The 16,728-nt window shown below is 36.2% G+C and overlaps 1 protein-coding gene across 1 annotated transcript; it reads left to right on the plus strand.

The window, feature by feature from the left end:
- The first annotated feature begins 6,236 nt into the window (after nucleotides 1-6,236).
- TLR10 (toll like receptor 10) lies at nucleotides 6,237-16,198 on the plus strand. The gene is made up of 3 exons (XM_039848735.1): nucleotides 6,237-6,547; nucleotides 11,827-11,921; nucleotides 13,085-16,198. Exon 3 carries the CDS (start codon nucleotides 13,147-13,149, stop codon nucleotides 15,610-15,612), a length of 2,466 nt encoding a protein of 821 aa, XP_039704669.1. The 5' UTR covers nucleotides 6,237-6,547; nucleotides 11,827-11,921; nucleotides 13,085-13,146; the 3' UTR covers nucleotides 15,613-16,198.
- Nucleotides 16,199-16,728: the final 530 nt, after the last annotated feature.

The following is a 16,728-nucleotide window of genomic DNA, read 5'->3' on the forward strand; positions in this document are numbered from 1 at the left end:
ACAAACATTTGCCAAAATGGCAAATGGAGAAATAATAAGTTGGAAAGTAAACTGGTAGCAAATATCACATATAAAATTCTTTTTTTTTTAATATAAAGAACTAATAAATTAAAATAGAAAAGCACTAAGATCCCAACTGATATATTGACAATGAGAACGGATAGCTCGAACCGAGATCCAATTAGAAAACACACATGAAAAACTTCAACCTCACTAATGCAACCTGAGTCTCTCAAAATTTTCTAGTTTAGGGTTACTATTTTCTTTTACTTTCAAGTAAAACTATTTGAGTTCCCAACGCACATGGTTATGGGAATGCAGTCCCTTTTGAGGATTTCGGAGGCATGCTGAATTTTCTGGCTACCTCCTATGCTCTCTCTAGACTGTTCTCCCCATGCCTCCCCAACACTTTGGACAAGTTCATCACTTGTCTTCCTTGTCCGTTCCAGAGCTCTCTTATGGAATTCACCCTCATACCGGTACGCAGTCACTTCTCAAATTCCATAAGTTAACACCCACACTAGAGGATGATACATAATAAAAATTCATTGTCAAAAGTTAATCAACAAGGATCCAGGCACCATGCCTTTAAGAGTCAGGGGACAGGAGTGCCATATGGTGAGGATGCAGTCCTGGTCAGGTTTACAAGGATATTTACCTCTCTTCCAAGATAATTGGAAGATATGGGTACTTCTTAGAACTTAAATATGATAACCCTCCCCCTAAAGAAACTGAAGCAGTGGAAAATATGCTAAGAGAATTTCTAAGAAATTAGAATGAAAATATTAATAGCCAGTGCAAAAGAAAAAATAGGAAAAAGTAGCCAAAATCTGAGAAATCCACATCCATCTAGAAGGTTTTCCAGAAAGAGAAAATGGAGGGAAAGATATTAACAAAGAAATGAAACAAAGAAATTCCACTAAGGACATCGATGTCTTAACTGCCCAGAAAAATGAGTGGTACGAGGCACCTTCTCTTGAAATTTTAGAAATCCAAGAACAACAATTCTAAAAGCTTACGGAGAGAAATAATTACTTTTTTTTAAAGATATAAATGACACCAGGTTCAGTGGTGTGCTAGTAAATGTTTAACAACAGATTCTAAAAACAAACAAACAAACAAACAAAAACACTCTAATGATAAATAATTAACATTTCTTTATTACTTTCATAAGTCTAGAAAATTAATAAGACAATAAAGTCCTGAAATACAGGGTTTGTCATTTCATGGTATAAATACTCCCACTATGCTCAATTTCAAGGTACCAATGTGACATCACTAAAGGTGGAGTTGGAAGAAGATGCACCAATGATATATCAGCATATTCTGCCATAAAGATACAATAGTTGTAAATAACCTTAAGAGCATAATAATAGTAAATACACATGAATGTACCCAATCTTGTCTGACCTTGGAAGCTAAGGAGGGTTGGGCCTGGTTAGTACTTGGATAGAAGACCATCTTGGAATACCAGGTGCTGTAGGCTTTAAAAAATAAATAAAAAAAATAATAATAATAGTAAATTCACAGTAAAATAATTAAGTGATGAGTACTTAATTATTGAGTACCTATTACTTTTTAAATACAGTTTTGAGTACCTATTACTTTTTAAATACAGTTTATTTAATTGCAAATATATATATAATATTATTTTTTAATAATGGTTGTTTTAAACAACTGGCTCACAAAATTCTCGAAAATTAAAAAATAGGCTCTCATGAGCTGCTATAAGCGGGCAGACCTCTGAATATATTGGAAGGCATCTTAGTAAGCACGATTCATTGTGTAATGTTTTTCATATTCAGTCTAAACAATAGCATGCGGTTTGGAGGCAAACAAGAAAATTCAGGGAGATTCCTCATGCTAATGTATCTTATAGGATTGAGCTTCTCTATAACTCAGTCTAAGATAAACACTAAACAACTCATTAATAAATTATAATAGTAATAACTGGCACCTGGATGAAAAATTCAGGCTTTCCCTCTTCCTTCTCTACTCAGTTTCCTTTTCCATTCCCTGTTTAACCTGTGCATTTTATTTTCTCCCTTCTTTGTGTCTCCATTTCTTTCTTTCTGTCCTAATTTTCTCTATCTTTCGCTATTCTTCCCCTATCTTTTTTGCTTTCTCTTTTTGACCTATCCTTTCTGCTTTTCAAAACCTTCTATTTTCTCTCTTCTTCTTTAATCTTTCTTTAGTATTTGCTTATCTGCCCTCTTTTTTCTCCCATACCACCTCTAATATATGTATTTTTTTCTTTCTTATCCCTAAAGCCTTTGAGATAATTTCTGAGGACACAGATCCTGATAGATGTCTCTACAAGTAGATCATTCACACAGTTAATGGGGTCAGTTGAGAAAAGGAGCACGAGCTGGAATCAGGTGAGATGAGGAAATGAGAAATATCAATATTGGCATCACTGAGTAAGATTTTATGGGTGAAATAGAGTTCCAGTTTGTTGGCTAATTATAGGTTGGTCATTTATTAACTTAAGTCTGTAACCCTATTTGTCCAATATGGTAGCCACTAGTCAAATGTGGTGCTTGAAATGTGGCAGGTCTTACTGAAATGTGCTGTAAGTGTATAACATGTACATGATTTCTAAGACATTGTATGCAAGAAGAATATATATTAATAGTTTTTTATATTGGATAAATGCAAATATTTTTATACAGTGATTAAATAAAGTATATTATTAAATTATTTTTACCTGTTTCTTTTTGTATTTTTAAATATGGTTACTAGATCATTTAAATTATATGTGTGGCTTGGATTATTTTGATATTGGACAGTGCTTCTCTAGTTCTTGATAATGAAATATATACCAGATCTCAGCAAAGTCTTTCATTAGGTTCCCACTACATACTTAGGACCATTTATTTGTTCAAACTAAAAATTTTTGCCCTTCTTATACTCATCAAGTATAGCAAATGAATGATAAACTATTTGAATTTTTTTACCATGTGAAAAATTTGTTATTTTTATTGATTTTTTGGAAATACGATTCAAGAAAAATAACCTGCATTACTATTTTCTCTTACTGATATTTATACTTAAACAAGAGGAGCTTTACTCAATTAACACATATGTCACCCTAGACTGTGAGATAGCCTGCAACAGCTTTAGGAGAAATCAGCCCAGTCTCTTCCACCCAGTAGGCAACCTTGAGTCATGTGCCTTTCCTGTCTGCCTGGATTAGTGACCTGGGCCCTATCGAAGGCAAGATGTAAAGTAGACCAGGAGACTATTGGGTGGTCCATGGGTCTTGTGACCAATACAGATGCTCCATTTTGGATGGTGATACAAAGATTCAATCAGCTTTCTTACCTTAGGGGAAATATGCTCAGGATGAGCCTCTGCCCTGCCCATAGCATAACGGTGAAAAAAGGCTGTAGGAAGAAATAAAAGGCAGAAATAAAGAGAAGCTGAGCGTCAAAAGAGAAGCAAATTCAGAAAGAGGAAGAGTCAGAGAGAAGCTGAGTCATAACTAGAATACAAAGTAGACTTTTCTCATGTTGGAGGGTACACCAGGTGGCCTGACCACCAAGGCCACCATAGTAGCTACTGGTCCAGGCTACCATTTTTTCAGGGCTCTCTGAGGACTGGCAATATAAGGCTACGCTTCATTACTTTCTGTAGTCTCTTTAAAATAAGGCTTCATTCTACTGGGTATTTACTCCCAAAGACTTAAAAACCCATATCCGAAAAGATATTTGCACACCAATGTTCATAGCAGCATTATTCACAGTGGCCAGGACATGGAAGCAACCAAAGTGTCCTACGATAGATGATTGGATAAAGAAGCTGTGGCATATATATTATATATATATATTTATATTTATATTTATATATATATAGAGAGAGAGAGAATGGAATATTACTCAGCCATAAGACGAGATGAAATACTGCCATTTGCAACAACATGAATGGACCTTGAAATAATCATACTAAGTGAAATAAGCCAGACAGAAAAGGTTGAAAATCATATGATATCACTTATATGTGGGATATAAACCTAAAAGCAACAAATGAACAAGACAAAGAAACAGAGACGCATAGACATGGACAATGGACTCGTGGTTACCAGGGGAAGAGGAAGGAGGAAGGGGGAAAAATAAAAAAATAAAATGTTAAAAAAATATAAAAATATAAGCTTGAAATAATCAATCAATAAATAAAATAAGCCTTCCACTTGAAGTAACCCAAGGCTCTCTGTTCATTGCAATTTATATATGAAGGAAGAAATATGGCAGGCAGAATTCTGAAATCATAGAAAGGCATGAGGGAGGACGTGTGCTTGTGTATGTGTCTGTCTCTCTGTGAGAGAGAGAATGAATTATCATGGCAGATATCTCTAAAGTTCAGAGTAAGAAGAGAGGGAGGGAAAAAGGAAAAGAAAAAGAGGGAAGATTTTTGAGGGAAATTTTAAAAATTACATCTCAAAGTTATCAACACAAATGGTTCTGAGCTTACTGTTCTTATTGCTAATTGCCAATAAGGATTTAAAATCTTTAGGAATTCCAGGTAAAGGCAGAGGGAACAGTATACAAGCTCTTGGGCATGTGGAGTAGTGAAAACATCATGGACTTTGGAGCCATACAAACTTGGTTTTGAATCCTGACTGTCTCTCTTACTAGATGATGACCTTGGGCAAGTTTCTTATTCATGTTGAACTAGTTTCATTATCTGTCAAATGGGAATTATGTATAAATTCTATGTAGTTTGTAGTGAGGATTAGCCAATATCTTATATGTAATACTCCCTGTACTTAGGATGTAAATGCGAGCTATGGCGATTGATGATGATGATGATGATGATGATGATGATGATAACGCAGAATACTGTTTTCCAACTTGGCTTAACTTGTTTTTGGTAAATAAACTAAAAAACATGTAAAGAAAATGCCTTCATTCACTGACAGTGTAGTGTTTAAACATGTTGGGCTCTGGGGAAAGGAAGGATATGTCACTGGAAAATCCCATGTGATTCTTTTCCCTTTGGAGGATAATATAGAATGCGAGTGTGCTGATAATAGTCTGAGAATTTCTAAGATGAAAGAGACTTTATAGCGTGCTTCATCCAACAAGCTAGGATTACCCTCTCCAGCATTCCTGTTGTGTGTGCATCTGGCACCTGTTTTCATATGTATGTGTTTGTAGATATGTTTATATACGTTCAGGTGGGCAGTAGACTGTTTTTCTTTTTAAATTGTTTTTCTTTACACAGTAACTTATTGCATAGTTTTCCCCTAAAATTTATGTAGAAATATATGCATTACATTTTTACTTTATAAAACCAATATTGTAAAAAAAATCTTGTTTTAAGAATGCATCCCCTTCCTAATTTCATATTTACATAAACCAGCTATAACCATTCATTTTGAAATTGACCATTCCTCCAGTAGATAAATCCATTTGGAAATTTTTATCTTCACTAGTAATCTCCAGCGTGTCACCTAAATCTTGTCAAGTATAAATAAAACCTCAAAAAGTATTGTTTTGAAAAAATTGATCTGTACGCTGTAATCTACATAAATAATACCATACTTGTTTTACCACTTTGTTTCAAGACAAGGCCTCTAGCTAACCCCTTCCCACTCTTGCAGTCAGATTGCTGAAATGATGGAATCATCATTCCTATTCTCTCTCAGCCCCCCACCGCCATCTCACCCAATTTGATGAACAGAATAACTGATCTGAACCTCAAAATAAGGTACCATCAAAGTGCTCTAAGATGCTGTGGGGAGCAGTATGGCACTTCTGCAAAATAAATAAACAAATAAACAAACATGGAATTGCCATATGACCCAGCAAGTCCACTCCTAGGTATATTCCCAAAAGAACTGAAAGCAGGGATTTGAACAGATATTTCTACACCCACTTTCATAGTAGCATTATTCACAGTAGCCACAAGGTGAAAATAACCCACATGTTCACTGACAGATGAATAGATTAACAGCATGTGGTATATACACACAGTGGAAAATAATTCAGCCTTAAAAAGAAAGGAAATTCTGATACATGCTACCACATGGAAGAAACTTAAAAACATTATGCTAAATGAAGTAAGCCAGTCACAAAAGGAGAAATATTGTATGGCTCCATTTATATGAGGTAGCTAGAGTAGTCAAATTTACAGAGACAGAAAGTAGAATGTTATTCACCAGAGACTTAGAGGAGGAAGAACTGGGGAATTATTACTTAATGGGTATAGAGTTTCAGCCTGGGATGATGAAAAAGATCTGGAGACGAATAGTGGTGATGGTTGCACAACATTCTGAATGCACTTAATGCCCCTACACTTAAAAACAGTGAAAATGGTAAACTTTATGTGTGTATTTTACTGCGATTATTAAAAACATGCTCTAAGATTATAATGAATTTAGGCATCATGTAATGCCACTTGCATGCACTAGAGGGCAAAGGAGCTCAAGCTTCACAGAAAAGGGCAATTCAGTCGCTCCTGCAGCCAGTTTGAGCCATCAATGATTCATCCACACCTGCAGCTCTGAGCCACACAACAAGCCTGGAGCCACACAACAAGCCGGGCGGTAAGAACTGTTAGCTTTGTTTGTTGTAACAATCACGAAAAAGAAATTAGGGTTGCACGGGTCTTTTTAAAGAAGAGGTAATTTGAACACATGTACACAAGAGGAAAGTAGCTTTATTCAGATTTTTAGTATTTATGATTTTGCCTACATTAATATAAAGATTAATCATTAAAGATTAAAGATTAATGATGAATGACCTTGGGGCTATGGATCTGAGAAATTGTCTTGAAAATGCTTGAGGGTTTGGGTTTCCTTTCACTGGTCGCTGTCTGAACCTGGTCAGTCCTTCTGCCCAGAGTGGACGGCCACAGGCACTGCAACGGAATATTCTCTAGCTTTAATTTTCTTGTGATGCATATTAATAACTGCTGTTTGGCTATTTACACCATATTTATTGCTCCTTTACTAGTTTAAAAGTTTTGCATTTGTGTTTTATGTCTAAAAGTAGGGGTACATCTGATGGACTTTGTACAATGTAGGTCTTGATCGGTTTCCTTCAGGAGTCCAAAGTGAGCAAAGATGGCCCTGTGGCTGCTGTGGAGAATGATTAGAGCATCCAGGCACTTGATTCCCAGCACAGCTTTCTCACAGGCCACCTACACTGAGCTATGAATTAGAGTTCTGTACACTATCTGAGTTGCATTTCAATTCTTGTGCATTTATAGCTCTCTTAAGAATGTGTGTAGGCAAAGTCTCTTGAGCTTTGTGACACCCGGCAGAATGAATTTCCCATAGCAGCTGCATATCACTTCAGACAGAGGTACGTGGGGTGGGGAGGAAGAGGCCGCCATGGCAGCTAGTCCTGACAGTGGAATCAGCCTTGGTAATCACGTTCTAAACTACTTCATTTCAGAGTTCAAAATGTCTTTGGTTTCTGTCCTGGAAGAAGCTAGGTAGGTCTGGTTCAGATCTGTGCTCTATTACTTATTCTCTGGGTCACTTTAGACAAGTCACTCAATTTCTAGGCTTTAACTTCTCCATTGTAACATAGGGATAAAAATATCCACCATTTTGTTGGGCTGTTGAGAAGATTGAAAAAAGATAATGTACGAAAAGCATTTAGCTCCACGCCAGGCAGGTAAGAGATATACGAAAAATGTCAGTGATTCATACTCTTTGGTTACAAAGATTATTCAATATTCAATGAGCTTTTTACCCCTTTGTCATTTTTTTTTTTTGCATCATTGGGAAAAAAGAAATTAGATGATTAAGTATTCTTTGACAAACCACTAATAGTCACTTCATGCTGTCTTTTGACTTGGATCTTTAAATCATAAGCTATTAAAGAAAGTATGCTTAAGGCATAGCGGTAATAGTAGTAGGAATATGATAATAATATATAATACTTACTGAATGCATATTTCATTAGAAGTTTATGTTCTATTTTTTGAAATGTTTTAATGAAATGCCATAATGCATATGCACTGTCTGAGATAGGACCTTTTTATTTTATATTAAGAGAAGTTAAAAAAAATAATTAACTTCCCTTCCTTCTTTAGAATAAGTTCCAAATAAGGTTGTTGTGTTGGTCAGGGAAAAGAGGTGGATAAAAGGTGGAAGCTATGGCATCTCAACTCAGGGAATTCCAGAGAAAGCAATTATGTTAGAGTCTGCTGCATTTTTCAAGGGCCATAACTCCTAGACCTAGGAGCTTAAAGTAAGTTATTACAGACCGAAGTATTCTATGAGTTGACAATGTTAAAAACACCTTGATCACTTAAAGTCTATAACTGCTGGTGTCCTGCCAAACCATGTTAGAGTCTAAGAATGAAAAATCAGTAATACTGATCCTGTCTTTACAAAAAAATTGGTGTTGTGTTCATTATGAATTTTTGCATTAATTTTAATTTTAAAAAATATTTCACTAAAATATTATTTATCTTGATTACTGAGTTTCTTGATGCCCCTTAAAATTTGTATCTGAGGTCATCCTAGTCTTGGCCCTGATAATTGCTATCATTTGTGATACACTAGGCATGATACAAGTGATTTATACACATCATCGCTTTAGTAAAAGGCAAAAGCTTTATACGATTTGAAGAGAAATCAGAGTTATATACATTATCTCTTTTATGCCTCTGTACAAAACCCATTTTACAAATGAGAAAACAGAATGCTTCAGCAGTTAAATAAATGGTCTAAGTTAACACAACCTGTGAGTGGCTAAGATTGGACTTGAACCTAGATCTATCAATCCTTAAAACTAAATTCATTCTCTAACTATCATGCACTGAACCATACATATCAGGAGCTCACAACATAAATTCATGCATTTGACATATATTTTTGAGAACATATTATATAGCACCTTGTGCTAAAAGATACAAAATTAAAATCATATATTCATATATACATTTAAAAAATATTTTAAAAAGTATTTACCGAGTATATGTTATTTGCAAGGCACTATTCTTTGTGAATAAGATTGTCAACTCTCTTCTTTGATGAGACTAAGAGGTAGGGGAGATAGTCAATAAATAAATGAACAACAGTTTTACATTGTGGTAAACTCTCGTTTTGTCGAGAAATAAAATGAGTTGATGTGAATCGAGAGCAAGCTGGCCACTGTAGATTAGGTGGTCAAGTCAGGTCTCGTAGAGGAGATAAACTTTAAGCCAAGATCTAAATGACAAGAAAGACCCAGCCAAGGAAGGATTGGGGGAGGAGCATGCCAAACAGAGGTAAAAGCTGGTGCAAAGGCCCCAAGGTGGAGCCAGCATGGTGTGGCCAAGGAACAAAAGAGGGGCAGTGTGACAGGTGTGTACAAGGCCAGAAGAGAAATCCCAGGAGGAAGCGAGACCATCTTGGGGAGGGTGTTATCATCCAGTTTTTTTCCAGTTGTGACAGTATGTTAGTTAGGACCAAGTCTGACTGCTATAACAAAATGCAGTGGCTTAAACAAGATAGTGCTCAACATAATGGCTCAATCCATGTCTGTCCTTGTAAGAAATTGGCATAAAACCCAAACTGGTGACATTTGCAGACTTACTCATTAGGTTCCTTGGACTGTGTATTAAAAAACTTCAAAGAATCAATATGACTTAGTGAAATAACATTTCATTGTGATTAATGTATTTTAACATATTTTGAAAACAAATTTACCTTGACTTACCCTCGAAAGACAAGATAATAGAGTGGCTAAGAACCCAGGCTCTGGACTCTATGTATTAACTCTGCAACTGTGAGGCAGTTAATGATCTAAGCACCACCTTCCATATCTGTAAAGGAGGCATAGTGATAACACTTACCTAATAAGGTGGTCGTTGTAAGGATCAATCTACATAAGTTAGCATTACTTAACTCAATGAATGCTAGCTGCTGTCATTTCAAAAGGCATCAGTGGCCACTGTCTTGTTTGCATGATAGAGTCAATATGGAGTGGAAATACTATCAGACTTGCTGAAGAGATATAAATACATAGATTCATCAAGCAGAACAATTTGCTCAAGTCATCTTAAATATGGGTAATGGATTCAATTTATGGTACTGGTTATAAGTTTATTTTGCTGGATTTCTGAAAGCTGAAAAATTACTATGGACATAAATTTGTATCGTAGAGGCTCTCTTTTTATATTCATGATTGTTCTGTTGATCAATGGATGCTATGTTAAACGTTATATGAAAAGGGATGACCAAGGACTACCTGGGATAGACTGGAAGAAATAAAAATGGAGGAAATATCTCAGTGAAGAGGTGAAAACCCAAGTCTAGTTCCAGATGCCACCTTCTCAATCCTGTTCCCACCTAGTGCCTTTCATGCCTCTTTTCCACTGGGTACACAGTGGACAAGGAATATCAAAATCAAATTTTTCTCTCCAGTCATTTCATAAGGTAGTTGAGAATTTCTGTGTCCATTTCCCTATTTTCTATGAAACAGTTTTAGAAAATATTTTTGTTTTTAAGTTATTTGGGAAAATATCAATATGTTTTTAGAATTTCTTTACTTCAACACACACACACACACACACAAATGTGGGCGGTTCTAGAGAAAGAAAAATCCAGATGACAGACAGTGAGAGTGGGGTAATGCTCTAGGTGTCACTTTGCTTTAGTTCTGCCATTTTTGTCCCCTCACCACACCTGCATGGGTGCATGGACACACACAGCTTCTCAGAGCAATGGGATAGCATGAACAGTACAGAGAAGTCTTACATACTGTGTTCTTCCTATGGAGAATGCTTTTTGTTCCTCTTGCTTGTCTATGGGTATGACCAGTCTAAGGGAGTTTGAGGGTCAGTGTATATTGGACACATGCAAGTTAAAGCAGGAAAACTCTCATCGCTGCTAATTACCTTCCCTTAGTGTTTTCAGAGTTGAAGAGTTTACTAATGTTAGAATCTAACCACTTCTCACTACCTCCCCAACTACCTTCTTTCTTGCAAGAATTACTTGATAGTGTCCCAGGGGATATGTCCTGCCATCCTGTACCCTTTCAGTCATTTCCACCCAGCAAACAGAGGACTCTCAAATGTGCACCAGAACCTGCCACTCCTCTACTCTACAGCCTCCACTGGTTTCTTATTTCAACCAGAGGAAAATCTGAGTCCTTACAAGATCTAATGTTTTAAATGCACTTTTCCAGTTCTACTTATTCCTCATATTTTCCAAGCTTACTCTCACATCAGGTCTTTTGAACTGTGTTTGCTGTTCTCTTTCTCTCTCTCCAGAATATTTTTTCCTCAGACAAGTGGCTGGCTTCTCTCTGACTCCCTTTAGATATCTGCATAAAGGACACAATATCAGAGAGACCTTTTTTTTGACCACCCAATATAAAATATCACTCTATAGTTGCTCCCTATCTCTTTTATCTTAAAGTTATTTTTTTCTTTCTCGTCTTTATCATCACCTCAGATATAAATTTATTATTTTATTTATAGTCTCTCTTTTCCTTCTCCTTACTAGAAGAATGTAAGCTGTGTAGGGACAGAAATTCTATCTGCTATTCACCATTATATCCCCAATGCCTAGAAAAGTTTCAGACAGAGTAGGTACTTAATAAATATCTTGAATAATGAATATTGTGAAAATCTTAGTTCTCCAACCACCTCTGTTCTGTGTCTAATCAAACAACTCGAAGCCTGACTCGTTTCTCAAAGTCCTCAGAAATCTGTATCCATACATTTTCTTCTCTGTAAAATGCAGGTAATAGTCCTTCCTCACAGAGCTTTGTGATACATAAGTGAGATAATATAAAGAGAGTGCTTAGTATATATCTTGACATGTAAAAATCCTCCAAGAAATGGAAAATGTTTTTATCATTTATTACCATTATTTTGCAGTTTTCCTGTTTTGCCACCAACCTGAAGACATATGGTGGCATAAGGACAGAAACCATTCTGTTTATTACTATGTTTTGGACCTTCCATGTATATGGGTAAGTGTTGTTGAAAGTCAGATATTAGCTCCAGGGACTCTCTATGTCCATGCATAGAAAAGTTGAGGAACACCTCATGACATTAATTCAGGGACCCATAGTGTTGGGTGATAAAAATTACTTTCATTGAGAACTTAGGTCCACACAAAAACCTACACGTGAATATTTAAAGCAGCTTTATTCATAATTACCAAAACTTGGAAGCAATCAAGATGTTCATCAGTAGGTGAATGGATAAATTGTGGTACATCCAGACGATGCAATACCATTCAGCACTAAAAAGAAATGAGCTATCAAGCCATGCAAAGACATTGAGGAAACTTAAATGCATATAACTAAGTGATGAAACTCAATCTGAAAAAAGCTACACACTATATATGATTCCAACTATATGACATTCTGGAAATGACAAAACTGGGGAGACAATAAAAACATCAGTGCTTGCCAAGGGTTGTGTGTGTGTGGTGGGGAAAGATAAATAGGAAGTTGCACAGAGGATTTTTAGGGTGGTGAAAATGCTCTGTATGAGACTATAATGATGGATACACATCATTATACATTTGCCCAAACTCATAGAATATACAAAACAAAGAATGAACCATAATGTAAACCATGGACTTTGTGTCAATGCAGCCTGTCAGTAGTAACCAGTGCACTGCTCTGGTAGGGGATGTTGATATTGGGAGAGGCTATGCATGAGCAGGGGCGGGGGACATGGAAAAATCTCTGTACCTTCTCCTCAGTTTTGCTGTGAACCATAAACTGCTCTAAAAAAATAAAGTCTTTGAAAAATTACTTTCGATTGTCTCAAAGCCTTCGTTTCAGGCTATCAAAAGGGAATGTGAGAGAGGGTGTTGAGTATGATGACCTGGCAATGAAGTTTCTAAGCCGAACTGGAAAAGAGGCGCTTCTGCCAACTATTGTATTTCTCCCTTTTGAGAATCCTGACTTGTCTCAGCGATGAGGATATGGCACAATAACTGACTTAGAAATCTACAAGCCAAGCTCTGAGGTCAAGTCAAAAACTTAGTATATAGGTTTGTACCCACCTCCAAACAATTGGTAAATATAGTCAGATGTTGGCATTTTTAGAAAAAAAAAAAAGAATCCTATAGAATTTAACAAATCGCATAACCACTTAATGTTATTTACTATCTTTCTAGGATTTTGAACTCATCTTTATCATTCATACAAGGGAACCAGTGATAAAATCCTTGGAATTACAATGAGTCATATTGGAAGCATTTCTTTATTTCATAGCATTTCTATATTTTGTAGTATTTCTCTATTTTGTAGTATGTCAGTGCATGGCTGGGCTTCAAAGCTGCCAGAAGAAAGAGAATCAACCACCAACTGCTCTAACATGTCTCTAAGAAGGGTTCCTGCAGACCTGATCCCAACCACAACCACACTGGATTTATCCTACAACCTCCTTTTTCAACTTCAGAGTTCAGATTTTCATTCTGTCTCTAAACTGAAAGTTTTGATTTTATGCCATAACAGAATCCAAGAGCTGGATATCAAGACCTTTGAATTTAACAAAGAGTTAAAATATTTGGATTTGTCTAACAACAGACTGAAGACTCTAACTTGGTATTCACTGGCAGGTCTCAGACATTTAGATCTTTCTTTCAATGACTTTGACACCATGCCTATCTGTGAGGAGACAGGCAACATGTCACACCTGGAAACCCTAGGTTTGAGTGGGGCAAAAATACAAAAATCAGATTTCCAGAAAATTGCTTATTTGCATCTAAATACCATCTTCTTAGGATTGAGAACTATTTCTCATTATGAAGAAGGTAGCCTGCCCATCTTAAATGCAACAAAACTTCACATTGTTTTACCAACAAACACAAATTTCTGGGTTCTTTTGAGTGATGGAATCAAGACTTCAAAAATATTAGAGATGACAAATATAGATGGCAAAAGCCAATTTGCAAATTATAAAACTCAACAAAATTTCACTTTAGAGAATTCCAAGACATCTATGTTGTTACTTAATAAAGTTGATTTACTCTGGGATGACCTTTTCCTCATCTTCCAATTCGTTTGGCATACTTCAGTAGAATGCTTCCAAATTGAACATGTGACTTTTGGAGGTAAAGTTTATCTCGATCAGAATTCATTTGATTACTCAAATACTGTAATGAGAACTATAAAATTGGAGCATGTACATTTTAGAATTTTTTATATCCCACAGGAGATTGTCTACTTGCTTTTTACTAAAATGGATATAGAAAACCTAACAATATCAGATGCACAAATGCCACACATGCGTTTCCCTATTTATCCTACAAGATTCCAGTATTTAAATTTTGCTAATAATATCTTAACAGATGACTTGTTTAAAAAACCTATCCAATTGCCTCATTTAAAAACGTTCATTTTGAAGGACAATAAGTTGGAGACACTTTCTTTAGTGAGTTCCTTTGCTAACAACACGTCCTTGAAGCACTTAGATCTGAGCCAAAATCTGTTACAGCATGAAAATGATGAAAATTGCTTTTGGCCAGAAACCTTGATTGCCATGAACCTATCATCCAATAAATTGGCTGATTCTGTTTTCAGGTGCTTGCCCAGAAATATTCAAATACTTGATCTAAATAATAACAAAATCCAAAATGTCCCTAAAGGCATTATTCATCTGAAGTCTTTGCAAGAACTAAATCTTGCACATAATTTTCTAACTGATCTTCCTGAGTGCAGTCATTTCAGAAGGCTTTCAATTCTAAATATTGAAATGAACTTAATTCTCAGCCCAACTCTGGATTTTTTTCAAAGCTGCCAGGAAATTAGGACTCTAAATGTAGGAAGAAATCCATTTCGGTGTACTTGTGAATTAAGAGACTTCATTCAGCTTGAAAAATATTCAGAGGGCATGATGATTGGATGGTCAGAGTCATATATCTGTGAATACCCTTTGAATCTAAAGGGTACTCGGTTAAAGGATGTTTACCTTCCTGAATTATCCTGCAATACAGCTCTGTTGATTATCACTATTGTGATTATCATGCTAGTTCTGGCCATGGCTGTGGCCTTCTGCTGCCTGCACTTTGATCTGCCCTGGTATCTCAGAATGCTAGTTCAATGGACGCAGACATGGCACCGGGTTAGGAAGATAACCCAAGAACAACTCAAGAGAAATGTCCAATTTCATGTGTTTATTTCATACAGTGAACAGGATTCTGCCTGGGTGAAGCACGAATTGATCCCTAATCTAGAGAAAGAAGATGGTTCCGTCTTAATTTGCCTTCATGAGGGAAACTTTGACCTTGGCGAGACTGTTACTGAAAATATCCTAAACTGCATTGAAAAAAGCTACAAGTCCATCTTTGTATTGTCTCCCAACTTTGTCCAGAGTGAGTGGTGCCATTATGAACTCTACTTTACCCATCACAATCTCTTTCATGAAACTTCTGATTACATAATTCTTATCTTACTCGAACCCATTCCCCTCTACTGCATTCCTACGAGGTATCCAAAGCTAAAAGCTCTCATGGAAAAGAAAGCATACCTGGAATGGCCCAAGGACAGGCGTAAATGTGGACTTTTTTGGGCACATCTCCGAGCTACTCTTAATGTTAATTTATCAGATACCAGAGAGACGTGCGAACTACAGACATTCGCAGAGGTGAATGAAGAGTCTCAAGTTTCTACAGTCTCTCTGATAAAAACAGACTGCCTATAAAATCCCACCCTCTCCTAGGAAAATTGGTGCCTGCTTATACCGTTGGGATATAAGGTGATACAATCTGGCAATATTGCAATGATGGCAATTTGGCAATATTTATTAAAATTAAAAATGATTACTTCTTCATATTGGTTCATTGAAGGATTTCTAAGAATGTATCCTACAGAAAACACAAGTTTGCAAGGGTTTATGTAATAAGGTGTTGGTCCCAGCATGGCTCATAATCATGAAAAACTTAATACAGCCCAAATGTCCACAAAATAAGGACTGGTTCAATAAATTACATTAATGCAATAGAATATTACATGGCCATTAAAAAGAATGAGATAGCTCTATATTTACTGGTTTGGAGAAAATTATATTAATATATTGGTTTATTTATTGAAATAAAAGTTTAAAGGAATCTATATCAGTACATTGGTGTAGTAACAGTGGGTTGGGTCTGGGAAGTTGGATGGGATGTTGGACTACAGAGAACATTTGGTTTCTATGTTGTATATTTCTATAATGTTGGAGTTGCCTAGGATGAATCTGTATTTCTTTAGTAAGTATTAAACAAAACAATAAAGATTATTTTTAAAGCGTACACATCCTACTCATTTTGCTTGATTCTTCCCTTCTAGTCTCACAGGTCATAGAAGGAAAACAAGCTTTCCTGAATTTTGCAAAATTATATTTCAAAACAGGCTACTTCTCTGGTTAGAAAAATATCTATGGCTTACCCACATGGTAAAGAAAGAAAATGCCATGTTCCTTTGTGATCAGACACAAATCTCTCACCTCCTTGTATCCTATCATTGAGCCCTATCAAGTTCTCAGCCCTTTCCCAGAACATTCAGTCTTTCAGGCCCTCCGACCTTAGCGTTTGGTGTCATGACTGCCTATAATATCTTTCCACCGTTCAGGAAATCTTACATATCCTTGAAGGCACAATCCAAATGTCAACTCTTCTTTGAAAACTTCCTTACTTCTTCCCCCAAGCAAGATGCTCCTTGATTCTCTATAACACTTTGTACATATTTCTGTCATCACACTGATTGTATATGTGTTTAAGGTTCCCCTTTCTCACTAGACTATGAGCTCCTCGAAGGCTAGGACAGTGTTTTGATTGTG

This window comes from Pteropus medius, unplaced genomic scaffold, assembly GCF_902729225.1.
Source record: "Pteropus medius unplaced genomic scaffold, Ma_sr-lr_union100, whole genome shotgun sequence".
In the NCBI taxonomy this organism is placed as follows: Eukaryota; Metazoa; Chordata; class Mammalia; order Chiroptera; family Pteropodidae; genus Pteropus; species Pteropus medius.

Excerpts from the sequence above, each read along its gene's own strand:
- TLR10 (XM_039848735.1), top strand. The coding sequence starts at position 13,147 with ATGAGTCATATTGGAAGCATTTCTTTATTTCATAGCATTTCTATATTT.